Genomic DNA, 26,113 nt, shown 5'->3' on the forward strand with positions numbered 1-26,113 from the left:
TGAGCACTCTGGGATCTTGTCCAAACAGGAAAGGTGCTCTAATTGACACGTCTGTATTTGTGCTTGTAACACGGCAGCACTGTGAACAATGCCCGGGTGAGGGGTAGGCAGTGGGTGGGGGTGGGGGCTGTTGGCTGGGGGCCTAGCATGCAAGATGGCCCAAGCAAGGCACTAGTGAAGCCTGCGGCATGGTGCCGCACCCAGTGGCAGCCATCTCAAGTCCACTGCCCGACGAGTCTCCTGGGTTGTTCTTCCCATGTGATTTCGCCGATGAGAGCCGAAAACTGCCTGCCCATCGGCAGTGTACCCAGGAGGCCCAGTTGCCCGGGCGGCAAGGAAAAACAGAGGCCAAGAGAAACTGGCACCATCCAATTCTACTGGCCCCTAGGACGACAGCCAGATCCCGCAGCCATGTATGTTCAGAACCTTCCGGCTCAGCTCGCACAAGAGGAGAAATCACAGCCCCTCCACAGCCGCTGGGTGTTTCGTGCCTCGATGTAATCTAGGTATTTTTGCAAGTTACCACCAGATCCTTTGGAATGAGGTGGGGCACGGGAAAAAATGAAAAGCACGTGAGCCCTTCCCTTCCTCCTAATCCCATTTCTCTATGCCCTTGGCCACTGACATGTCGAGACCCGCGCGCATACACGCGGGCACACGCGTGCGCGTGCACACACACACACACACACACACACTTTGGCTTCTGCTAGGCTGTATATTTCACTCTTACTGAATTCCACGTCTTGGGATCAACACTATTTTTCCATTTCTGAAGAGCCACATCTTGATGGAATTCCTCTCTCCCAATTCTCTATTTTGAATGTTTTCAAGTCTATAGAAAAGTTTTAAAAAATCTATAACCATGAAAACCTATACACCCAAACCCTACACTGCGCAACAAACACCGGGCTACATTCGCCTCTTCATGCATCTGTCCATCAACCTTTCTTTCCCTCTATCCACCCATGGAGGATGGGATTTTACTTTTGCACACATCTTTCTTTCTATGGATAACCCCATCCTCCGAGCCTCCATGGTCCCAGACAGTGGCGGCCACGGCAGCACTCCAAGAGTAAGTGCTTGACAACAGTCCTCTCTCTAATCCTAATTTATAAAAATCCATTTTGAGATGAGGAGACTGAGGCCCAGGTGGTAGTACGGCAGCGCTGGGACTTTACACGTCATCAGGCGCCACACAGCATTCCGGGTCACTTTCTTAACACTTCCCTACAGGGACATCCGTGGGGCATCCACGGAGGGTGAAAGGCTGGAGGTTTCTCCCATAGGCCCCTCAGAAGAAAGGCCTGGTGCTCTTCCTGCAGACATTCAGCCCCTGGAAACGCCCAAGTCCAGCTCTGCTCTGACGCAGATGGGACTCCTGCTGAATCAAGACCGACTAGACAGACAGCAACTGGTTTGTATTGCTATCTTCTCCCTTTGCTGACTGATAGCTGGGGTGTTGAGGGGCTGGTCTCTGAGCACCTCGATTCCAGGCAATCAGACCCTCCTCTCAGCACTGGGGTGACTGACAGTGGCCCCTGTCCTGCTGGCCTCTGAGCTGCCTCACCTGGGGTCAGAACCTCTGGCCTATCGTCCCTGTTGCTATTAGTTCTTGGTGAGTGGGTGCTGACTCACACCTGGAGGTCCATGTGTGCCAAGGCGAACCTGCCCCATTGGGTTTTCAAAGCCGGGCGGCCTCCTGGAAGCTGATGGCAAGGGCTGCCTGGTTGGGTTCAAATGGCGGACGCTGGGCCAGGACTGGGCCCTGACCTCCCCAGCCCCCTCCCCTGACCTCACTTGAAGGGCGTTATCCCACCTAGCATCTCCATTGTTTTCACAACACTCCCGCCCTAAGGAAGCCACTCCCTATGGATCTGCTTAGGCCACGGGATTTTCTTCTGATACAACAGCCAGCACGCATTTTCCAGATGCGAACACTTTGCAAAAGAAGAGTTTTTTGTTTAGAAACAATAGCCAGAAGCTCTGGGACAACATTTTTAAAGCTTCGCGTCCCCAACAGGTCTCATAATGTTGGAAAGATGGGCGTCGGGAGCCTCACTGCACAAAAGGGGAAACCGAGGTACAGACTGGTAAAGGCATCCTTCCAGGGTCACGCAGTCGTTAAGTCCTGGCTGTGCCCAATTAGGCCAGAGAGGAATGAGAAAAGCAAACCGCTGACCCAGGCTGACTGGGGAAGACCCAGTCAGAACAGCAGCTCCGCATTACTGAATACATTTTGCTCAGAAGCTCAGCTCTTAGCAGCCCCAGCAACCACTGTTTGCTCTGGAGGTGAGAGCCTGTAAGTAGTCAGGGGTACCAGTCTGACTCTAGCCAGGAATCTGCTGAGTTGAAAAAACTTGGAAACCATCTTTTTTTCCTCTGCCTGAATGTCTTTCATCTGCAGAAACGTCAGGTATGGCTGAAACGGTCTATGGCACCTCCCTGCACCTCTGTTTTTGACATAGAGCTGCCTTTTAAGCTCCGGACACATAACATTAACCAGCCTCTAGGTTTCTCCTCTTAGGTGTTTTTCAAGCATTTCAAACCCAACAGTCCCAAGGCCAAACCCAGTTCTGTTCATCCTCCCAAGCTGGAAACCCACTTAGCAACTTGTAAGCTGAAAGTCCAGGGACTCCCCACCCCTTCCCTTCCTCCTCCCCTTGTTCCCACACTTGGTCGCCACATCCTATCCACTTCTCTTGCAGACACAGCACACGGCAGACGCTCCCTTTCCACCTGTTACCTCGGCCTCATCGCCTCTCACCGACACGTGCGCCGTCAGCATGCCATCACTCCTGCTAGCCTCGGCGCACTCCAACACGCGGTCCCACTGTTCATTTATTCACTCAGCAAATAGTTACTGAGCACTTGCATAATCACTCTCCGTGGGGGGGGGCAGCTGTGAAACAAACGCTCACTTTCGTGGAACTGAATTCGCTGTTCTAAGCCATCAGGTGAATGGGGAGGGATGTAACTCTTGTTAATGGCGACTGTGGGGGAAGGAGTCTAGACAAGGTGAGGAGGGATGTTTCATCATTAGCCTTTGCAGCTGCATTAAAGTTTCCAATTATACTCAGCTTTTATTGCCTTCTCCCTGGACAAAGTCTTCCCTAACCTTTCTCCCCTTCAAGACCGAGGCGACCCCTCCCTGCTGGGTCCCACCAACGCAGGCATATTCCGTGTTGAGGCTTCTTGGCAAGTCTCGCTCTCCAGTTCCCCTCTGGACCTTTGAGGGCAGGCAGTTCATCTTCTCAGTCTTTGCACACTTGCCGCAGAGCACTGCGGTTCAATAAGTATTAGTTGCACACATGATTCTTCTGTAGGCAGGTTTCTGACACATTTGCCCAGGAGAATCTCTACAGTTTCACCCAGCTCTTTAGGTAATGATTTCTTTGTTCTCAACTTGAGGGGAAAGGGTTCCAATCCACCGGAGCAGACCAGCTTCTGTAAATCTTTGGAAACCATCTGGGATACGTTCCATTCTGCTCTCTAAGCGCTTTGTGAATTGGAACAGACTCGTGGCAGTTAAGTGTGGTTTGGGTTTGTAGTTGTAGCTTGGAAGCCCTGGGGCACAATGGTTAAAGTGCTTGCTTGGTTACTAACCCAAAGGTTGGCTGTTCAAAGCCACCAGCTGCTCCACAGGAGGAAAATGTGGCAGGCTGCCTCCATACAGATGTTCTGCTCAGGAAACCCTTGGGGGGAGGTTCTACTCTGTCTTGGAGGATATGGGCTGGCATGGAGCGAGTCACAGCAGGTTTGGGGTATACAGGTCTCCTCGCTACCTCAGAGTAGAGTGTTTCAGGAAACCTTTGCTAAGCCGGAATGGCACAGAGCAAAGAAATAATTACCGTTATTAACTCATAAGGGGAAAAATACGAGCATTCTGTCTTAACAGAATAACTTACCCAAACCATACGAAATAGCTCATAAAACTTAACCCCCCACTAGCATACAGTGTTCGCAGACAGTTCAAAGCCATGGCGGCTTGAGGCGGGACCACTGCGTAAGGTTTCCCAGGAAGAAGCAGAGCGAGGTCAAGCTCACTACTAGGGCGCCTGCTGTCCCCTTAGCAGCTTTCTGAAAAACATGTGCTGACCGCTTCTTCACGGAAGTGGAACCGTTTCATTAGCCAAAACAAGTACTGAAGCAGAGCGTTAATGAAGGTAATGGAAAGCGAACCTTCCATAAACAGGGAGCACCTGTAATCGCATCCTCTTAGGGAGGAACAGTTTGTTCCTGACTGCCACCTGGTGGTCAACCATAGTATAGCTCTTTGGCTCAGCAACCAATGATCCAAGTACTGAGAAGATAAGTAAATCTCCCCTGCTAATCATGGGACCTGCTAACTCCCACCACACCAAACTCACCGCCATCCAGTCGCTGTGAGGCTCTGAAGCTGTAACTCTTTACGGGAGCAGAAAGCCCACTGTTCTCTTGCAGGTCGCCGCCCAACATGTGACCACTACACTACCGGGTCCTAACGGTAGTCTAACAAAGGGGGGAGGGCGGGGAGGGAGAGGGGGACCCCGTGTTTCTGCGAAGTATTTCATGAGCTGTAGGCGAAGGCTGAAAATCAGAGTTCTTTGGAAAACTATTTCAATGATACAAGCAAAAAGCGTGGGTAAATTAACCCATCAGGTAGCTACATATAGGTAAGTACTTAGACTGGTTGAGTCAATTTTCTCTTTAAGTCGTGCTCATTAGCCTCCTGCAATCATGTTCACACAGAATTACAGAAAAACAAAAATGGTACTAACTCACCACACCGAGCACACTTCTGACTCACAGCGACTCTCTATAGCAGTGGTTCCCAACCTTCCTAATACCGCCACCCCTGAATACAATTCCTCATGTGGTGGTGACCCCCAAACAAAATTATTTTCGTTTTGACTTCATAGCTGTCATTTCGCTACTGTGAAAGGGTCGTTCAACCCCCAAAGGGGTCACAACCCATAGGTTGAGAACCACTGCTTTAGAGGCTCAGGCAGCCTCCTCTTTCCCCCATAGAGCAGCTGGCGGGTGTGAACCACCAACTTTGCCAGTGAGCAGTCAGACACTGACCCGGCAGCCCTGCTAAGGATCCATTCTTTACCCCGGCTGACTGTCCTCACAGAGCTTCTCAACTTACTCTTAGGCTCTGGAGCATGGTAACAGTACAAGCGCCTAGACTTCTAGGGGGGAAAGTTAACATCATGGATCTAGGTGGCACTTTTGATTACTACCCTAAGAGGATGATGTTTCTTTCTCATTATCTCAATGAAATACTCAAACCCCAGCTGACTGGTTTTTTAATTTAATTCCTCTTTGCAAAGTACTTTCTTGGACAAGGCAGGGAGGACACAGCCAAGTGACCATAACATCTGTCCCAAAATCCATGAATTCGGATTCAGATTAAGCCAGGCTTCTTCTCTGAACAGGTGAGTGTGGCTCATTCTGGGTGTATTCAGGGCAGAGGGCATGTTTGTGACCCTTCCCCTGACCCATTCTGAAGAATGAGAGAGAGAGAGAGAGGAGAGAGAGAGAGAGAGAGAGAGAGAGAGAGAGAGAGAGGACCAGGAGATGCTCTACCAGAACAAGCTCTTCTCCCAAATCAAATGGTTACATCTGGCAGGTAGGACTGAGCCAGGCCCTGTAGAGCGCCAATCCTTGCCTTTGAGGTGTTTAAAACCTCTCAGCCACATTCATTCGGGGAGACTGCAAAACATGGGGGTGCCAGGCAGAGAATGACTCCAGAGAAGTTCAGTTAGGAACTACGTGCATGGGTTACAATGTTTGCCACTGACCATCTGTGGGAAGAGGTCAGACGCTTACAGACATCCTCCATGAGGGCAGTTAGTCACCAGACTACAGGGTAGGCCTCTCGGATATGGTAGGCCTCACTCCCTGCTACCAGGGACAATAAACTATTCCTCCCTGAGGCCTGCGACCAAACCAAGCGTTCTCACCCTACCAATAAGGATCCCTATCAGTTGAGTCAGGGAACAGGCCAAACTGACTCTGTGACATCCAAAGTTAAGTTATCCGCCATCTTATCACATGTGTACCCCAATCCCTCCTCTTCCTATTGCGTGTATGTCCCTAGACCACCCCCTCTCACTACTGTGGTACCTATAGCACAACCCCTCCCTGTGATATATGTCCTCACCTGTAATTAGGGGGCTTGCATGTCCCCAGAGAATATAAAAAGCCTGGGCTAGCATTAAAGAGAGCTCTCTCCCTCCACGTGGACCATCATGCAGGGTTGAGGTGAGCATGCTACCATGAGTCGTGTCTGACTCCATTTATTTCAGTACTTCACTTCTATCTCTCATGCTCTCTATAACTTTACTATGATCTTTACTTATTATCGCTGTAATAATTGCACCTACCTGACCCGTAATGATGTGTTAGGGGCTGGCTTCCCCTGACAACCATCCAAGTAACCAGCATCAGGGCCCAAGTCCAAAACCCAACCCATTTCCACAGAGTCGGGGCCATCTCAGAGTGGCCCTAAACAGGGTTCCCGACACTGCAAATCTCTATGGATGCAGCCAGCCTCCTCTTTCTCCTTTGTAACTGGTGATGGGTTTGAACCACCAACCTTGCAGTTAACAACCTAATGCCTAACCACTGGCACCACCTAGTACTGAAAATGGCCAAATGGAACAGTCGCTGTGTGGTGAGGTGGGGAAGGCTGAGGGGCGTGGGGGTGGGGGTGGAGGAGCTGCTGGTTACCGTCTGAAGAAGTGGGCAGGGTATGTACTATCCCACACCCTGTAACCATCAGGTACGTGAACCTCCCTCCTTGGGGCCTAGGGGTGGTTTGGGGAGGAGGGGTGACATCAAAGGTATAATGACTTGCCAGAAATGTAATTTATTAAGAGAAAAAAAAATCTCCTACTATATTAGCTATTTGTCACCTAACAATACGTCACTGGAAGCCGCTAACTGGACTGCTACAAATCACACAGACTGGATCTACACCACACACTGGACACCTTATACACAACGTATCGTAAACAGCGTGGCTACTTACTATCCAGGAGGCTCTGATGATGCTTCCGGAGGGGGGCTGACTGCTGAGCTCTGCAGGTATCAGAGAGAGAGAGAGAGAGAGGGCATCCGTGATTTATTTGGAATCAGTTTATTACACGCCATGGTTGGTCACTTGCTGTTCTAATTCAGGTAACTACCTCAGAGAGACAAAAGCGGCTGGCTGGAAGGTGTTCAGGGCCGGTGGAGGGTGGCCTCTTTCTTGGAGAGGGCAGGTCTGGGCAGGTGGACTCATCTACACTCTGGGCATGGGCCTCCCAGTGAAGGCCGTCAAGGCCCTCGGGGTCAGAGGAGCCCCCCTGGGCTTCTGCTTATCTCACGCGGCAGTCCCTTTGGGTGGATGGACCACCACGTGGCCAACATGCATTAATGTTCCCACAACTTCACCCCGGGCCTGGGCTTCCCCTCAGACCCTCCTGGTAAGCGCGTCATCACTGACCCCAGCATGCATGCCAGCCAGATGCACCCCCAGAGGGAGAGCCACCCAGCTGTTTAGACGCAGAACATACAAAACCCATTGGGAACGACCAGGCTGTCATGAGTGCATGTGTCACAACCTACAGATTGAGAAGCATGCCAATGGGGGGACAGGCAGTTTCACCACACAAATGTTCACGACCATTTCAGCTGGGGGAGGGGGCCGGGGAGGTTTTATCCAGCTATGAGACAAATAGAAGGCAACAAAGGGACCCAGAGACAGGTACAGAGAAAGCTCAATGCCATCAATGCTTCCGGTCCCCTCATTGTGTCGCCTGGGGGAGAAGAACGGGAGGGCTCAGCCTGTTTGTGTTTGAGAGGGATGGGGTCCTTGAACAAAGTAGGGCAAACGTTAACCGCGGAAAGTCTCCTCCCTCTAAGAATGACCCTTTACACTAGGGAAGGAAAAAGTTCCCTGGAGGAGAAGAGACATTTGGGGAAGAGAAGAAACTCTCAGGGTGGGGGGGGGGGGCGGGGAGAAAAAAAAAGACATGTGAAAGGAGAAAAACAAGATGGTGGGGAGGCTACCTTCACCAGAGGGTCACTCACCTGGCCTTCTGCCTGCTGAAATGCCACCCCTCCACCTGTTGGGTCCCTTGGTTCCTGATAGTACCTTTGGCATCCCTTCGCCCCATCCACACTCTTCCTCCCAGTCCCTCGACTACACGGTCTTGCCTGCCTTTCCTCTCCCTCTTGAGCCTCTCACGCCTTGGCATACTGGTTCTTCTGCCACCTTGGATGCCTAGTTTGTACTGCCAGGTGCCCAGAGTCATTTGCAACGCGTTGTGGCTCTATGCACAAAAGAGCCAAACTCTGCCCGGCCCTGCTAGGCAGGAGCCCAAGTTGTGGCCACTGTGCCTGCCCATCTCGTTGAAGGTCTTCCCCTGTCCCCCTGACCCTCAGCTTTCCCAGGCATGAGTTCCTGGATAACACGTTCAGAGGAGCTAAGACAAAATCTTGCCATCCTGGCTTCTAAGGAGCAGTCGGGCGGTACTCCGTCCAAGGCAGGTCGGCTCATTCTTCAGGCATGCAGCAGTCTCTGGCCTTCCTGCTTCGTCGTCCCAACATGTCAGGCATGTTAATGTTAATGTTAACACACGGGCTTGGATCAGACCCTGGTGCACCTTGGGAAAAAACTTCTGCCTGACCTTGTTGCGACCCCTGAGAACTCTGCATTCCTTCCTCAAACTCACCCATCTTTCCCCTCAGTGCTGTCCTCCTGTGGGACGCCCCAATCCTTGGCCACAGCCTCACCCAGTACCCTCCACGGACATGCTTCTGACACCTCCTAAGTATGAATTCACGCACCTTCCATGGGTCCTTTCTGGAGCACTGGCTGACTCTCGTCCTGCCTCCCCTTGCTCCATGCCTTCCGGGCCCTCTGCTGTCTGAACCGCTGTCCCACGCCAGGACCCTGCCGCTGCCAACGGTCCGTCTCTCATCCTTTCTCTCAACAGGATTCCTCTCTGCTCTTTCCTGACTCCCAGGGCCTCAACCACTGCCTCTCGGAAAGAGACTCAAACTGCTGCTCAAGTCCACGACCATCTCATGAGTCTTCTCCATTTCCAACTGTCTGCTGAATGCTCCCCTCTATGGCACTGGACCAACACCCCCATAAATAGGTATTCTTTAAATTACCCAAACTGACTGACCCGGGCCCTGAATTTCCCACATTTCTTATGTTAAGGACTGCAGCCTCCACTCATTCATCCAGCTACCGTGCCAAAATCTGAGGCGCCTCTCTCCCATCCCCCAATGTGCTGTTCTTCACCCCAATTCATTAAAATGTCCTTGCAGCTCTCATGCCTGCCTTTCTTCTCCCGCCCGCAGGTCCCTTGCTCGTCCAGGCTCCCAGCATTCATGCCTGGACCCCTGGCTGCCACGTTCCCGCACCGGCCCCTCTTTCTTCAAGCCCGGCACTCAGAGCGATTCCCCTCATCTTCCTCAAGCCTCATTTTCCTAGTCTTACTTCCAACCTTAGCCACCCCCACCCTGCTTCCACCACAACTCTCCATTCCAGCGGCACCTGTCTGCTCTCTCCCGTGAGGATGCCTTCGGCAAGGTCACTTGGGCACTCTTTCGAGAACTTCTCCCATGCCCCAAACGGATGCTCGCTACCCCCGGCACATAATCTAAAGTGCCACTCATCTCTCACGATCTCTTCAAATTCCTCTGAGAAGCCTTCCCAGGTTCCCCACAAGATCTCTCCCTCTCCCCTCTCCCCTCTCCCCTCTCCCCTCTCCCCTCTCCCCTCTCCCCTCTCCCCTCTCCCCTCTCCCCTCTCCCCCTCTCTCCTCCCCTCCCCTCCCCTCCCCTCCCCTCCCCCTCCCTCCCTCCCTCCCTCCCTCCCTCCCTCCCTCCCTCCCTCTCTCTCTCTCTCTCTCTCTCTCTCTCTCTCTCTCTCTCTCTCTCTCTCTCTCTCTCTCTCTCTCTCGGCACTGATAGCCCATCCCTCTGTTTGTTTAGCTTCGCACTGGCACTGATGTGAACTGTGAGGACAAACGGCATTTCTTATTCCAACACAGAACCCTGCACAGCCTGTTTCACATGCCTGGTCACATCAGCCCCAGGCGGGGTTCTGGTGCAGAACAATCTCTGCCCTCAGGGAGGCTGCAGGCAAGTCATCCTCCGGGCCTTCCACCCTTGCATGATAAGCACTTCTTATCACTTTGGACTACTTCGAGAGGAGCCCCCACTTTCCCTCTTGGCTGATCTGAATCTCAGAGCTTCCATCCATGCCCAGCCCACTTTGGGGCTCCCCTGTCACCACAGTCTGTATGCTAGAACGAGCTGGGATTACTCCCCGCCTGAGACGATCAACCCCACGGGCAGCTGTATGGTTCCAGTCTCCCCAGCACAGGAAATGGTGAAAGCCCCGCCCCCAATATCTCACAAAGTGTACTCACTCACTGGCTACACTCCAGCTGCTTCCTCCCAGTTCTGATTTCTGGGATGAACCACAGACTCCTGTCTCCCTCATCCTCTGGGGACTCTCTGGGGTTGGGATGGACCTAAGCCCTCAGGTCTACCTGCAGACACCCAGCTTCTGGCCCTCCCACCCTGGCCCTCCTTGGCTGCTGCCACCATCCCCTCTTTCTCTGTCCCTTCCCCTGGTTTGAATCTGACACCGAAGTGACTTTTCACACCCAATCTCTCGTGCTCAGGCCTGACTCTCCTTGTCTTCAATCTGCTTGGGGCCTGATGGTCAAGTCCTGCCACTCGCCTGAAGAACTCTGGCTTCGTCTGCAGCGTCCACAGGCTTTAACATTTTTCTATAACAATATCTTTTATTGGGGGGGGTGGGGGGTGGATGGGCAGGCTTTCTCTTGGACCACTTAACAAATCACCTTTAGACAAAGCTCCTTTTAATATGCCAGTGGGAGTCCAGTGTCCAATGCCTACTGGTGGCCTGTGGTGTGCATTTTTCAATCACAGAACTTTCTGGTCTTTCCAATGACAAGTACCCATGTCTGCCAGTGACATGCTCCTAAGAAGCACTCGTATCATGGCTGCCGACCATCAAAATGATCTCTGAGGTTGGGATCTCCCAGGGCTGAAACACACACACGCACGCATACACACACACACACCCCACACCACCACCACCCCCCAGCCAAGGCAACTACCCCAAATATAAAAACTCCAAACTTGCTGACATCCAACTGATTCTGAGCCGCAGGGACCCGCAGGGCAGGGGAGAACTGCCTCTCTTTCAGTTTCTGGGGCTTGAGATTTTTACGGGAGAAGACAGCCTCATCTTTCTCCTGCAGAGCGACTGGTGGGCTTGAACTGCTGACCTTCTGGTTAGCACCTCAAGGCATAATAGCCTCCCTGAAAATTCAGAGGCGAGGGCAGGGAATTTAAAGAGTCGCCTCATGGAACTGGAGGAGGAGACCAACTGAGGGGAGGGTGAAGAGTTTACGTCACCAGCCATGTTTCATACACGCATCTTTTGGGGCAAAAAAAAAAAATCCCGTTTAAGGAAGATGGCAAGCTCTAAAGAAATCCAAGCGAAGCTCTAACGTGAGCAGGGCGGGAGGAAGTCTACAACAGGGGCCAGAGAGCCATGCAGCCGACAATCATCAGCATAACCATCGTCAACTACGTCAAACCCCGTGGAGCCAAAGGAAAACAAACAGGGCCGGGGCACAAGAAAGCGGGAAATACCTGGGCCGGGTGTGCACTGGGTGCTTTATTAAGCGTCTCCACTTTGTCTAAATCTGCCTCTACCTCTGCTTGGCAGAGGGTGGGCTCTGTGTCTAGATTAGTCTGGTTCGAGAAAGAAAAGACGGGAAAGAATATTTTAGTTTCAAGAACAGGGTAGGAAGAATGAAAGGTTCAGTTAGGCAACACCAAAAACTGTCTTACATTTCTAGGCTTGCACGTTCAAAAGGCAAAGAGGCATGAGTAACGCACAGGCATTTACAGGAAATTCGTTAGCGACATGGAAACAGCGAATGCCAACACTAGGCATACATACATCGTAAGGCCCGGGGTAACCAGAGCGGCTAGACAACTATTCCACTTGCTAAAGAGGGAGGACAGCAGTTAACACACAACCTACCTTTCAGGAAATACCTCTCTCCCAAAGCATGGTGGACGTAACAATTGTTTTATACCGGAAGAAGAAATACTTTCTTCCCCAAACCTTTTAAACATTAGTATAGGTTCTTAGAGGCTTTGTTAAATAGTTTTATCACCAAGTCAGAAAGAAAAAGAAAAGCTATCACACCAAATTTTTAAAAAGATGGGGAAAAACCCACACAACACACTCACACTAATCAAGGCTAGAGCAAACACACACGCACGCACACACTCACTCCACAGAGGAGGCACGGTGGAATTACCTTTCTATCCTCTCTAGGAAGGATAGAGCAGTCTCCAGGAGTATAATCCCATATCTTTTTGGGAGGCTGACGGGAAGCAGAGGAGGAAATGAAGAAATGAGCAATAAGGACATAAAGACAAACGTGGAGGCTTGTTCAAACAGAGGGGTCGGGGCGGGCACACGCAGAGGACCGTATCAACACAGAGAGGGGAGCTCAAAGCAAACGGGGCAGGGGCAGGGGCTGGGGTGTCCTGCTCTAAGGAGGTCAAAGGGCCACCTGAAGTGGTACCCTGTGGCACTCCAGGGCTGGAGACGGTAACCAGGAAGCTTGTTTTTATGTCTGTGTCTCAGGAGGTAAGTAACTGCCGGACCTTAAATATCAAACACTTTTAAATGAAAAGATAGAAAAGAAACCACCATCGACTTGAACACATGCCAGGCACATTTTCATTCCTCAGAGGTGACAATGGGGTGGTGTCTGTATTTTCCAAGCAGGCTTTTTCCCACTGCGAAATTCCTAACGTTTGGGCCGATGTGTGGATTTAGCGATCTGGCCCACTGCGTTAGGTCAGGTCAACTGAAAGTTCTTCCTGTGGGTTTCTTACTTTCTGGTGGCAGCAGAGCCCTCGCATAGCCCTGTGCAACTGTGCCGACTGACCAGCAGCTCAGTTCAGTTGCAATTGGAGAGTGCTGCTGTTTACATAAATGTTCCTTTCACCACCCACCTCCAGAGAACAGGCTTTAACTTCAACCGGTGTTTAACTTAAAGCAGTGTGCCCTTCTCTGCTTCCTCTTTCAGCCTCTCACGTTAGAATTGGCGCAGCATTCTGACCGGAGCGTCAGCCAGATGACACCAAGTGTAACAAGAAAGGGGCTGGGAGGGAGGGTGGTTCAGAAGTTTACGGTCAGCCCTAACTCCTAGACTCGTGTGTGAGGCGCCTCAGAGGCAGAGCAGGTTAAGTGTAAGGCTGCTACCCACAAGGTTGGCCGCTCAAAGCCATCAAGCACTGGGCAGGAAGAAGATGAGGCTGCCGGTCCCTTAGGGACTTACAATCTCAGAGACCTAAGGGAATAGTCCGACTGTCCTACAGGGCCAACGTGAGTCAGAATGGACTCTGGCAGTAGGTTTAGAATTGTGTGCACATTTCATTACCATCAGCTGAATTTGGTTTCCATTGTGAGATTTTTTTTTTCCTCTTGAATTTACTCAAGAACCTACTGATGACTTTTCGGTTAGCAGCCCGATGCTTAGCCAAGGATGTCACCCCCCGGGGCTCTTCCGAGTCCCTTACTCAGTTGGCATTGACACATTACAATGGTTTCAAAGACTCCTAAAAATGGTCCTGTGGTCTTGGAATAGTTCACATTTTACAACAGTTAATCAAGGGTCTTCCTGAAATTTCAGCCCAGGCTTGGCTCAACAGGCCAGTGCAGTGTCACTCATCTCCGTTCGACCAGGGGCCGGGCGTCCTGACTGGCTGAGAACAAATCACGGGGAGGCTTCCCATGAGCTCAACTCCACTTTTCTTTTGGATCATCTGTATCAATGGCCAGCAGGCTAGGCTGGTCTTTGAAAGGTTGGAGGTTCTAATGCACCCAGAGTCACTTCCAAAAAAAGGCCGGTAACCTCTTTCTGGAGTGCGCTCCACGGCACTGGTGGCAGTCATCTGAATAGCTTAAAAATATTTTTCCCCCAAAAAACGTCCATGGTCCACACTGTTGGTATTTCTATTTCTTACACTTTTGTCTTTGGGGGTAAAAAGGCAAGTGAAGAGAAATAAATAATTTCTCCCTAACCCACCTTGCTATTCCCACGCACTGGAAGTCATCTGTAGCCATCAACCTGAAGTCATTCTTAAACCAAACTCAGGGCTGGTGAGCCGATCCTGACTCATAATGACCCCTCCCTATAGGGCAGGGGAGAATTGCCCTCGTGGGTTTCCCAGACTGTGAAGTCTTACAGGAGTTAAAGGCTTCGTCCTTCTGTAGAGCTGGCTGCTGGTTCCGAACGGTGTACCTTCCGGTTCGCAGCACACCGTGTAACCATACTCCACTGGGACTCCCCTGGAAGCATTCCTGCCTCAGTGTGACTTCTCAGCACATGGCCAGAGAGGCATTCTGGCAAATCTTGAGCGGTGTTCTCTTTTCAAAGAAGACCTGCCTCCAAGGAGCAGTTCCACTGTGGTCTACGGGAGGATGCTGCTGCCTTCAGGGGAAACGTCACTTAGGAAAAGCCTCTCTCAAGATGCTAAGTAATTCAGAGGCAGGTACAGCAGGGGGCCGAGATGCACATTATAGGGGAGACTCAACACGCACGCGGATCTGGATCGCGTGCCTAACAATCGTTTGCACTCAGTGCCCAGAGGACCTTTTCCAGCGGAAACCGTGTGACCTGACCAAGCTAGTCACAGAAACCCACTTGATGTTTCCCGGGACTGAAATACTGTCGGCTGTTAACAAGAGTAAAATGATTTGCGATGATAGACTTGGCAGAACAAATAAGTCATAAATAATCCGAGGTAAAAATGGTCTCCTAAACCTGGTAAAACAGGTTTAAATTTTAGGCAGATAAGGAGATAGCTGGACATTTGTGGCTTCTGAAAGGGACTTAGAGAAATCAGTGTGTTTGGACTTCTGCTCCTCATTTAACTTCAAAGGGCGTATTTTTACAAAAATTTCTCTGATGGAAGGTATTGTTGGATGGATGGCATTACTGTTACATATCAATTGTAATTTTTACCCCCTTTTGGAAATACACATATTAAAAGGTTTTTATTTATTTTAAAAAGAAATAGAATACTATTAAATGATTGAACACAGATTTAAGAGAGACTTAATTGGTGTGTGAAAGGTGAACAACAGAGAAGAAAAAGGGAGACGAAGGAGACCATGTGGCATTGGCACCAAAAGTTTTAGGGAAGAGGAAGGAGGATGGGGCAGCCTGGAGGTGAGTTGCTTTGCCCTCCTCTGGTCACTAGAGGGTGGTGTTCACTCAACACCGTGGCTGCTCTTTAGCACTAGGGGTCTAGTCGGGAGCCTGCAGGGAAAGCTGTTTCCCCAGTCAGTATGTTCACAAGGCAGGCGCCCTGAATTCAAAAGTGGCCTGGGCTTTCAGGCGAAAGCCCATCGCTAACTCAAAGCATATTTCTGGAGCACCTGCTTTTGACTTAGTCTTTATGGAAGATGCCTATTTTGATTCGTTGCTGAACTATAACGTTAATTCCAGTCTGCAAATCAAGCTTTCATCTTAAATCAGAGTAATTCAGAAGCTGGATTCATTTTTTAAGGTCTCAAGCAAATATCTGCCAAAAGTCTCATTTTTTCCCGGTAACTCCTTGGTCTAAAGATTCTCTCTTTTTTAAAAAAAGCAGTTTATTAATTAGGATGTTAACTGGACTCTCTGTGTGTGCTGGGCTAAGAAGTGCCAAGAGGTCTTTTGCACCCAACCCAACCCAGAGCTATTGCCAGAAGGTGCGAAACATTCTGCTGAACGCCTAATTTGCTAAAATTCCTCTCTTCCTTCTCAAATTTTGGAAACGATGCCCCCCAACCCATTCCCTAAAAGTGAGTGCGAGTGGAGGTGCATGTATGGGCCACGCCTGCAGGGAGAGGTCCTTCCCTCGCACCTGTGCTGTTAAAACGCCGTTCACAACAGACTCGGTGCTGTGTGCGCACGTGCACGTGTGTAGTGCAGCTCCCTGCCTGTCTTTCGTTGCCATGAGAACGGGTCGAGGGAGTGAGAACCGGTGGCCCTGTGCGGCTAGTGGGAAGCAAGAGTGCAGCCGTGCGTCTCTCTGGGATAGCTGGGCAGGAGGTACTTGCAGAACCTACAGCCCCTCCTGGAGAACGAAGGCAGCGGGGGACCTCACAGGCGGCAGAGAGCATGGACCCCACTGCGGGAGCCTGAGTGCTGCTCCTTCCGTGTCCTGAGACTTCTGATTCTCTAACAGCGCATCAACAGCATCATTTCAAAAGGCGGCTTTAACCAGTGAGGCTATTAAACTTACCGGTTTCCCAAACTCCAATTCCGAAAAGAATTTATACCAAGGTTCATTCTTTAAATCTATCTCTTCTGGGCTTATATCCCGACTCTATAGGGGTTGGTGACAAGGAAATGGAAGAGAGAGAGAAGGATAACATTATGCCAAGATTACACAGGAAGAGGCCAGTAGAGATGCAGTGGTTTTTCCGGGGCAGTCTAGCAACGGCATGTAATCGCAGCCACCGTCCATTTTCACCTGACATCAAGCAAAAATAAAAATAAGAACTGGATGGAGCTAAAGGGCTGGACAAGGATGGGTCTGTTTTTCTAAAGGGAAACTGTGGTACGGAGCCGTGAGTGGCTCGTCCTCAGTCCCACAGCAGAAGGCGATTGGACTGCAGATGTAAGTTCCGAACGACACTGCTGCCCTCTACCATAAACCTGAATCTGGGCACAGCATGTGTTTTCCATGCCATGGGAGCAGAGTCCCCCCCAAACCCAAGCCCACTGCCCCCTGTCGGAGAGAGTAGGACTGCTCCTGAGGTTGCCAAGACTGTACATCTGTCCGGGAACAGACAGACTCAGCTTTCTCCCACAGAGCAACTAGTGGGTTTGAACCGCAGACCTTGTGGTGAGCAGCCCAACACCTCCCCACGGGGGCTCCTTATTCCCGCTGTACCAAGAACTAGGAGTTACAAGTGCACAGCCTGGTGAGAGCACCAAACGTTTAGCCATCTATGCCAGGGGAGCAAAACAAACACTGTTTAATGGGCTAGTAGTTTTAGTGCTTCTTTGCAAAGAGGCCTGCGGGTTTTTGAAATAAACGCAGATACGGGCACTTTATAAAAGCCAATCGGTTAATACTGCATCTTTAATGGCACATGAGTAGGTGAGAAACCATGTCCTGCACACAATCAAGTGGAAGATGATATAAGGAAAAACACAGGACACAAGGGAAAATAAACAGAGTTCACACACGCATCTGTGGGGATGAATACAGACAGAGGGTACTCTGCGTTCGAACAAATACATGTTAGAGAACTGGCAAAAAGCAGAGCAAAGAAAACACTGGACAAGACAGAGCAACAGAAGGGGGGGAAACTGGATCATGTTCCAAATTAAGACTTCTCACGTTAGACAGCTCAAGGAGGGGGCGCCCAGGGACCGATAATCTGACCCATGGGATTTAATGTTTGAGCAAATATTTATAAAGATCTGATAACTCACATGGTGGAATGACAAGTGTTTCTGGAAATAACTGGAAAAAAATGAATGCCTAGAAAGCAAATCAGGACTTTCCCTTAATAAATTAGAGATATGTTCACCTGAGACAAGAGGTGGAAGGCTAGTGGTATAAATTCACATAACATACACATATGTAAATTTCAGGGGGAAATTGTCATAAAAAAATCCACAAACCAGAAAAAAAAAGAAAAACCCACCAACCTGTGGGTTTCTGACAGTGAGGGCAATCATCGCAAAAAGGGGGTGGAAATGGAATGAAAAGATGATGGAGTTTCCCATAAACATTTGGAGGTCTCTTGATATAGAGGGGAAAAATCAGAATGTTTTCCTGAGATAAAAAACATCATCGGAGAAACTTCACTTCCTGGGGACACGGACAAGGACTGCCCCAGAGGAAGGGTCTTGTGCCCACATCTCCGATGCTAACACTTCACAGGCGGTTCCCCTTGGGGCGCAGTACAGCGACCAGCTCCGTGTGGCCGGAGCCATCCCTGGATGAGGCAGCCTGTGAATGGACTTACAGCAGCTAACTGCAAGGGGGTGGGTACTCGTCCACCCAGAAGTGCTTCAGAAGACCCGGCGATCTACTCGCTCCCCAACTCAGCCACTGGAAACGCCATGGCGCAACAGTTCGACGCGGACACCTCGGGTCACTGGGATCAGTGTGGACTCAACGGAAACGATGCTTCTTCCGGCTTGTCCCTTGTAGAAACGCCTGTGCCATCTGCGACGTCGATGAACCGTGCTTTCAGGACTCTCAGGGGAAGCTCTGCCGTTATTGCTGGTTGTGTTGGAAGCAGCGAAGGCGCTGGGCATAGGGCAGAGGACCTTTCTCCACGGGATGCGAGCGCGTGAAGTTGAAATCAGAGGGACAGGGACAGCGACGTCTGTCCTTTCTAACAACCAGTTAAGATCGTGTCCAACCAGCTCCAGCAAGTTAGAGTTTAAATCTTGCAGGGCAAGGCTTGTGCTCACTGCACTGAGTGCTGCGCATTTATTCCCATGAAATGAGACCTGGCAACTTCAAGGACACAAGCATCCAAGAGGGACAATTCAGACATTGGGCCATATTCTAGATCCTTATACGATGGGGTTTCATGGAAACCTTATTTTGTGTTGATCACTTTTATAAAGACTATTTATAAACTACTCTCTGGGAATAGGTCAGGCTTGATTTTATTATTATTTTTTAATGCACCGACTCTTTGAAAACAGAAAGTTTTGGGAGTCGCAGTCTTGGGGATGAGCCCACTGTATCCTGAGGGGATGTCTACAGAGTGGCTTCACGGTCACATCGGCGCTGTACCCAGAGGAAAGCCAGGAGGTATGAGGGGACTGCGGAAAGTGTGTGGAAATGTCCACTATTTTTTAATTCCATCCACCCATGAACTTTTTGAAGCGGCCCTTGTGGATCAATCAGTTTGGGTCCGCAGCCGGCTCCTCAGACATTACGGTAAAAAGGTACCACGGCCCCGCACTAACCTCTGCCTCTGGGACCCGGCTGGAGCCCTAGCGCGGCACAAGCAGGAAAGGCTGGGCAGTGTGGGCGCCGCAGGCTACTCTCGTCCCAGGGCGATAGGCCCTTAGAAAAGTCAGGTGGCTTCTCAGGAAAATGCCCCATTTTCCCTCCAGGATAGTTTTGCTACTGGGAATGGGGCCTAGAGGAGAGCCTTAAGCTTTTAATTAACTGAGTGACGTGACGGGGTATGGTCACGAGTCCACTTTATAGCGTTCCCAGCTTTTTGACCCGCGGGGTCCTCTCACTTTATGTTTCAGCAAGGTTCGCAGGCCACTTTACAGGGGGGGTCCGCAAGGCAGCGCCACTTGCCTCACGACAGAAAGCGGAGTCACAACTTGAACCCCGAATTCAGGCTTTCCGACTGCTGGCCGGACGGTCTTCCCACTGTTGTCACGAGAAGGGGCAGACCCACCAAGCTTGTGGGTGACGCTGAGCTGAAGAAGGGGAACGTGTCAAACTGCAGAAGCCAAGCGAGGAATTTGAAAGTGACCTCCATGGTCTGCGAAGACACCAAGCCCGAGATTCACCGTTCCAGAACAGAGCACCGTGTCGTCCGTCCTTACTGTTTTTAAAGTCTGTCCTTCCGGCCTGGGGGCGCAGGCACCACCGTCTCACCGGGGGCTTGGTTTGTAAGTTATCCGTTGTAGATGTGCTTACTTGAACGTTAGTTCCACTAGAGACCCGGGAGGAAAGGATAAAGAAACAGTATGATGCAGGGACTGGCCGTGTAAGAGCTAAACTCTGAAGGCCAGAAGAAAGCAGATCCCAGTGGAAGTTGTTCTGGGGTGGTTCTGAGGGGGTTTCACTGACTGCGGGGGTCTGGTGTGTTCTCAGGACAAGATGCGCCCTGAGAGAGCTCTCCGGTCTACCCTCCACCACTTCTTCCGATTAACGGCCAGGGAAACCTCTGAGACGCGTGGTTTAAATGGCCAGGTTTAACCAACCCCAAGTACCTCCCATGGAAACTAGAAAACGAGATGGACATCTCTCAGGGAAAACTTAGCTTCTGCCTCGGCCACTAGTCGGCACACTTATCCACGGTAAACAACAACGAAGAGGGAGGCAGATCCAGCTTCTGCCAGCCCGTCCACCGGCTGCCCAGCGGCGAGACTCGCACGCCTCAAGAACTCCTAGCCCAGCGTCGGTTCCGGGAGCCAACAAGGTGGAGAGGGGCCCAAAGCTCAAAGGCTGACCCAGCTACTGCTTCTGTGAGAGGCAGAATCCCAAGAGGTCAAGATCTGCCTGAAGTGCCTCTCCTCTGAAAAGACAAACAGTCCTTGGAAGGGCAGTGGCCAGCTGGGAGGAAGACACTACATGGAAGGACTGGGAGGTCCCGGTCCCTCCGGGCTCAACGCTGCAGGGTCCAGTGAGGGCCTGGGCACCACGCAGAAGAGGCTCTTGGGTAGGCACACCTACACGATGCTCTGCAAGCAATCCCTTCAGCCGGTCACCCCCACCCTCTAAAAGGACACCCCCCCCATGGGCGAATCACACACTTAGTTTCAGGATTGATAAACAAACAACACAAATGATCTCCCAAACTGGAGAAGTATCGAAGATACTTGTGAGCATAACGGTTTCAAGGAGAAAAGAAAAAACAAAACAGGCTTTTCAGAGTAGCGGTGACGTGGCTAAGGATCAAACAAGGAAAGGAAATGAAGGAAAAACTTAAGGGGCAAGGCGTCAATCAAAGAAAGGACAGCCGATGGGTGGTCATGCGAGTAAAACGAAAACAGCCAAAGGCCCCCGAGAAGCCCTGACAGGAGGGGACTTCAAAAGGTTCGTGGGAAAACTCCCCTGTCTTTTACTTCCGCGTTCCCAGGAAGGTCTTGAAGCCCTCTTGGTATGTTTTGGAAGGTGCCAGACATTATTATTAGATGCCACGAACGGAGCCCCACCTGCACGGTTGCCTAGGAACCCGTGTGGAAGGTGACCTTGCCACATCGATGATGTACCAGGGACTTTATAAAGCAGAATGATGGGCCTCTAACCAAGGGTGGGCGTGGGGGGTTGCAGAGGGAAAATGCTATGCCTCGCCAACCCTCCTTGCTTAAAATAACGTGCACACAGAAAGAGCATTTCTGTGAACTGCTGACCTTCTTTTGGTAATTACAATGACTTATCCCTTTGTGCTTCTAAAGATGTCAGCTCTCTATTTTTTGGAAAAGTCACATCAGTCAGTCCTTAAAAGCATGTAGGGCAGAGGGAAACCCACGGGAACCCGCGGTCTGGGGCCTGCTTTTAGGGCAGCGGCATGGTAACAGCACCACTTTAATAAGAACCAAGCCCCAGCACGATAATTCTATCCTGCTGTCACGGGCAGAGGGCTGCAATGCTGTCGGAGCTGAAGAGAATCCTTTTAACCACAGTCAGATTATGAACCAGCTTTTTCTAATGATGGGTCCCTGAAAGGAAACACGATTGGCAGCTATGAAATGAATGGGTCTGTCCACATTATTTCCTGTGGCACAGAACAGCCTGTCTTTCCCGGGTGGTCTCTTATACCCAAACCAGCATTCCCCCACTGCAACTGCCGGAGATGTGATGAGCCAGGCGGAACTGGGAATCTTGCTTCCACACTGGCCCTGCTGGAGCAGGGAGGTCTCCAAGACCTCTTCCAACAGCCTGGGCTCCCCACCACAGCCCAAGCCGTACCATGAGATTAATTATTCAGCTAACGAGGTGCTGGAAACTTCTGCAAAAGGGATTTACATTCAAATGAGAATCACTTGGAGAATCAACGGCTGACGGCCCTCCAGTTAGTAACCAGACTGATAACTTGATAAACTGTTAGACACTGAAAACGAGACACCGGTAAAATCCATCTCGACAAGAGTACCAAAATGAATGTTAGTGAAAACCACACACACAAAGCGCCACAGTCACAGCTAAGAAGCAGTCTCTCGGGGCTTGTTTTTATGAACACCTGCAAAAATGAAAAGGGTAAAAATACTTCGCTTTCTCATTGTCTTCTAAACAAAGCAAGCCTATCTGGGGGGGGGGGGGGAACGTAATCCAACTGCACAGTGCATCCGGATCAGAGCCCTTGCCCGGGCAGTGTGAGACAGCAGGCTTTAGAGTGCACTTTACCATCTTTTCGTTGGTGAGGACGGAGGACTTGCCCGGCTGATATTCGTAAATGCTTTTGGGCTCAGCACGGTATTTTCTCGTGTCCACTTTCTTATCTGGAGGCTCCCAGTCGTTTCTGCAGAAACAAAATCCTGTTAGAGCGCCTCTCGGGAAAACTGACATATAAAGCAGAACATCAGAGTTGAGGGGGGATCCAGTTGTGCTAACAGCTAAGCAACCTGAACTGGAGCACGAGCTCAGTCTTGGTGTCCTGAGCTCGACACCAGCCAAGCTCGACCTGGAAACATCTTTCACCTGCTCTGTTCTCGTGAGCGTATCACCCTGCGGCACGACTGCTTCCCACTCGCTCTAGTGCAGCGAGCGAGCGACCAAACGCAGGCGCTGGAGCCAGTCGGCTGTGGTTCTCGTCCTGGCTACGCCATCGGCTAGCCGGGTGATCTCGGCCAAGCAATTCACCCTCGGCGCCTCAGTTTTTCCTCATTAGAAACATGGAGGTGGTCGTGAGGACCAGGAGAGTCCGAGAGCTACCACCAGGCAGCATGCTTGGCCGGCTTGCTAAAACGACGGGAGGTCCACCCAGAGACATCTCAGAATAAAGTCCCGGTGGTCTACGTCTGCGCAGTTCTGCTCTGGCATTCACGGGGCCACCATGAGACAGCACGCAGAATACCGTGTGGCGTGGTCTCCATGGCCAGTGGGGGGGGAGGATTACATGAGGTGGTGCATCCATGGCCGGGCCCAGTGGCCGCTCCGTGGCAATCACTCAGGAAAGGTGGGCTACTCTTGTGAGTCTGTCCCTGCCTGTTCCACACCCACCCCCGGCCTACCCAGCTCAGTCTTGGGCAGGGATCCTTAACATGGACTCCAGGAGGGATGGTCTGGAGCACAGCCTGAAGCCTTTGAAGGTGGCGTGCAGATCTTACATCCATGTACGTTTTGTACTGTGACGACATGTAGCTTTTCCTGTAATGCTATGAACTTTATACATATATATACATACATGTATTGTGGTTGGGAAAATGCCAACAGCTAAACATAGACCAACTTCACCCACTTCTACGTGTATCATACAGTGCCATTGATTAGATTCATGTCTTGCCACCAGTCTCCACACCTTGTCCCAAACTGTTCCTTCACCATTAACACATGCCCTCTGCCCTGATGTTTCTGCTCCACCCTTTCTTTCCCCATTGCTGTTGGCAGTCTGACCTCAGAGATAATGCTTTATATATATATGTAAATATATAGATATATATATGTAAATATATAGATAATGCTTTTATGGAGAGCAGAGGACCTAAGGCAGGCATGCTTTACTACTTAAACTTCACTATTGTATTGTTTGGTTTACAGAAAACTTCAGGGGATAGTTTTGGTTTAAGGCTCCAGAAATTCAGGTTTTGGACTCTGAAATTCTGTTCTGCATTTGCTCCCCCTTAGGATCAGTGTTCTTCTACAGAATCTTCTATCAAAACACCCACCAATGGCATGGTTATACAATTCCTGAAGGTAAGGGTGAAGACTTAGATATCTTTCAGTTCTTCCAGAACACCTGACTCGGCCTGCACCAAGGCGGCACCCATAGGTGCTTGATGAAGGAGCCTATAAAGGACTTATGAATGGTCTCAGACTTCACTTCAAATTAATCAGCTCCTCAGGTCGAGGTCACTGGGCCCGGGTCAGGCTTTTAAAAGAGCCACTCACTTTACTAGAGTGATATAAAGGATGCGGAGGCGTGAAACTGAGCATGTCCGTGGGGGTGGAAATAAACGGGCTGGTATGTCTGTGTTGAGACGTGGTGGAAGATGGTGCTGAACAGGCACACGGGACATTAGTCCAGATGACAGAGGAAGGTGACACCGTAGGACATGTCGTGAGGAAATGGGCTCTCAGTGCAGGCATCAAGAGAAAACGGACATCACTGAGAGAGCTACTCGCAATCACAGGTGTTGCGAGAGCACGTTGATCCTGGAAAGTGAAGCTTCGTCTACAAATGCTGCTTTCTGCCCCAGAATTTATCAGTATGCACACGGGGCGTGACAATGCTGACATGCACAGGATGAATCTGCCGAGACACATGGACACACGGCAAATCTTATGGCTAAGACGCTTCTTGTGAAAAAGCAATCGTTACTGTCAACATTCGTTAAGCACAGGCGGATGTACATGATCCCGTTTTCCCCATGCAACATTTCTAAGTGGGAAGGGTGCTGATTTTACCCCCATTTTAAAGAAGATGATGAGATGCCAAAAGGCTAAGTCATCGTTAATAGGTATGAGAGTACGGACCAAGGTCTACCTGACTTCTAGCTTTACTGCTGCCTGGTTCAGCGTAGAGAAATCACACTTCCCTGGCAGATTGTGTTCCAGAGACTAAAACAAAAAGCCCAGAAGCTGTGTGTACATGAGACAAAAAGATACAGTTCTGCTTCCATTTTCCTCAGGAAGAAGGCTCCCGGTCCCAGTGAAGGAGCTCTGGTGGTGCTGTGAGCTACGTATGTTGGGGTTGTTAACTACGAGGTTGACAGTTCAAATCCACCAGCTGCTCCTTGAGAGACCGAGGAGGCTGTCTGCTCTGATAAAGATTTGCAGTCTCTGAAACCCCCTAGAGAGTCGCTATGAGCTGGAAGCTGTGCTTTTCTTTTGTTTGGTTGGTTGTGTTTTTTTTAGGTCTCAATAGACGTTGACCGGTCCCGGCTGTGAACAATGAACCAGCAGAGAGGGTACCTACCTTTCTGGGCTCGACTTGAGGGAGCAAGAGCGAGTTGGGAGTGGTAGTGTGGCCGACCTCTTAACTACCTTCTCACCGACGATGTAGCTCATCTCACTCTGTGAGCGAGGCACTGAAAGGGGAGACTTGGCTGGAGGAAGAACGTGCAAACAAAAGACCTTTTAATCGGGCAGCTCCCCAGCAAAACAGGAAACAGGAAGACACCTTCCCTCCACCCCCAGAAGCAGAACTTTCCAATCACTTACTGTCTTCAGAAAAGGAATATCGAGGAGAATACAGATCGGAATCATCATCTGGAGAGCAAAACACAATGTGATCAGGAGAAGCGGCTCTGCGGCCAGGGAACGGGGTTCCTTGCTCCCCACCTGTGGTCCCACACTGGTGTCCGGCCGCAGCGGGGCGGCGCTGGAGGCTACACCACGGCCAACATCAGAGGGGCAGGGCTGGGTGGCGTCACCCAACCAAACTGGACCCGAGGTTCCACGTACCTTCAACACGGCTGGTACCCAACACTAGGAGTGCCTGCCTAGTGACAAACAGTCGGTGGACCCCCTCAAGAGCATGCCCACAGCCAAAGATAGAACACAGGGTCCTTCGCCTGGCTGGATCAGAATGAGGCTGAGCTGGACCTTGAAAGGCCAGTCTGGGGACCCTTTTGCAGCTTGCTGAATGTCACAGAGCCCTTCCCAAGGGTCTAGGAGATGGCTACTTGAGGCCCAAAGAGTATACTTCCCAAGGGTCTAGGAGATGGCTACTTGAGGCCCAAAGAGTGTACTTCCTAGTGTTCCATCTCTGACCTACCGTAGTTTGTATGTTAAGGCCCCACATATGTTACCTTTCAACAGAGAGTCCCGTAGCTGAGAAACCACTGCCTTTGTGTTGCCCCCCTCCCTCTTTCCTCTGGACAACAAAGCATCGCTTGTTTCAATTCCAACAGGGCTTGCTTCTCCGAGTGGCTTTCTTTCCTTGAAGCACAGCACACCCGTGGCCACTGTGGTTAACCAGTTGGCTGTGCTGGGGCAGTGCCTACCGAAGCACCTAAACTGTAACTCAGGAGAAAATCAAGCTCACCGGAGTTTCTGTGGCGGACCGCGGCTCTCCGGGATGGTGACAGCCACCTCTAAACCAGCTGACACTGCCGCTCTCAGGCCTGCGGAGTCTAACAAGATCCGAACCTCCCATGCAGGGCTGTGTTGTCCTAACTAAACA

General features: G+C 50.7%; 1 protein-coding gene across 17 annotated transcripts in view; it reads right to left on the reverse strand.

The window, feature by feature from the left end:
* The window catches only part of SORBS1 (sorbin and SH3 domain containing 1), a 280,510-nt gene that overhangs the window by 41,795 nt on the left and 212,602 nt on the right, over nt 1-26,113 (reverse strand). For 8 of the 17 annotated variants that reach the window (XM_075534910.1, XM_075534908.1, XM_075534906.1 and 5 more), the window contains 5 exons: nt 25,150-25,197; nt 24,905-25,034; nt 22,174-22,288; nt 16,345-16,428; nt 7,016-7,065 (listed from right to left, as the gene is read on the reverse strand). In XM_075534910.1, the coding sequence (XP_075391025.1) occupies nt 7,016-7,065; nt 16,345-16,428; nt 22,174-22,288; nt 24,905-25,034; nt 25,150-25,197 (427 nt within the window). Of the gene's footprint in view, nt 1-7,015; nt 7,066-11,676; nt 11,779-12,356; nt 12,423-16,344; nt 16,429-22,173; nt 22,289-24,904; nt 25,035-25,149; nt 25,198-26,113 lie in introns of all 17 variants that reach the window. The other 9 variants (XM_075534905.1, XM_075534903.1, XM_075534907.1 and 6 more) reach the window with 2 other exon arrangements.

The sequence above is a fragment of the Tenrec ecaudatus genome, chromosome 16, assembly GCF_050624435.1.
Source record: "Tenrec ecaudatus isolate mTenEca1 chromosome 16, mTenEca1.hap1, whole genome shotgun sequence".
NCBI lineage: Eukaryota > Metazoa > Chordata > Mammalia > Afrosoricida > Tenrecidae > Tenrec > Tenrec ecaudatus.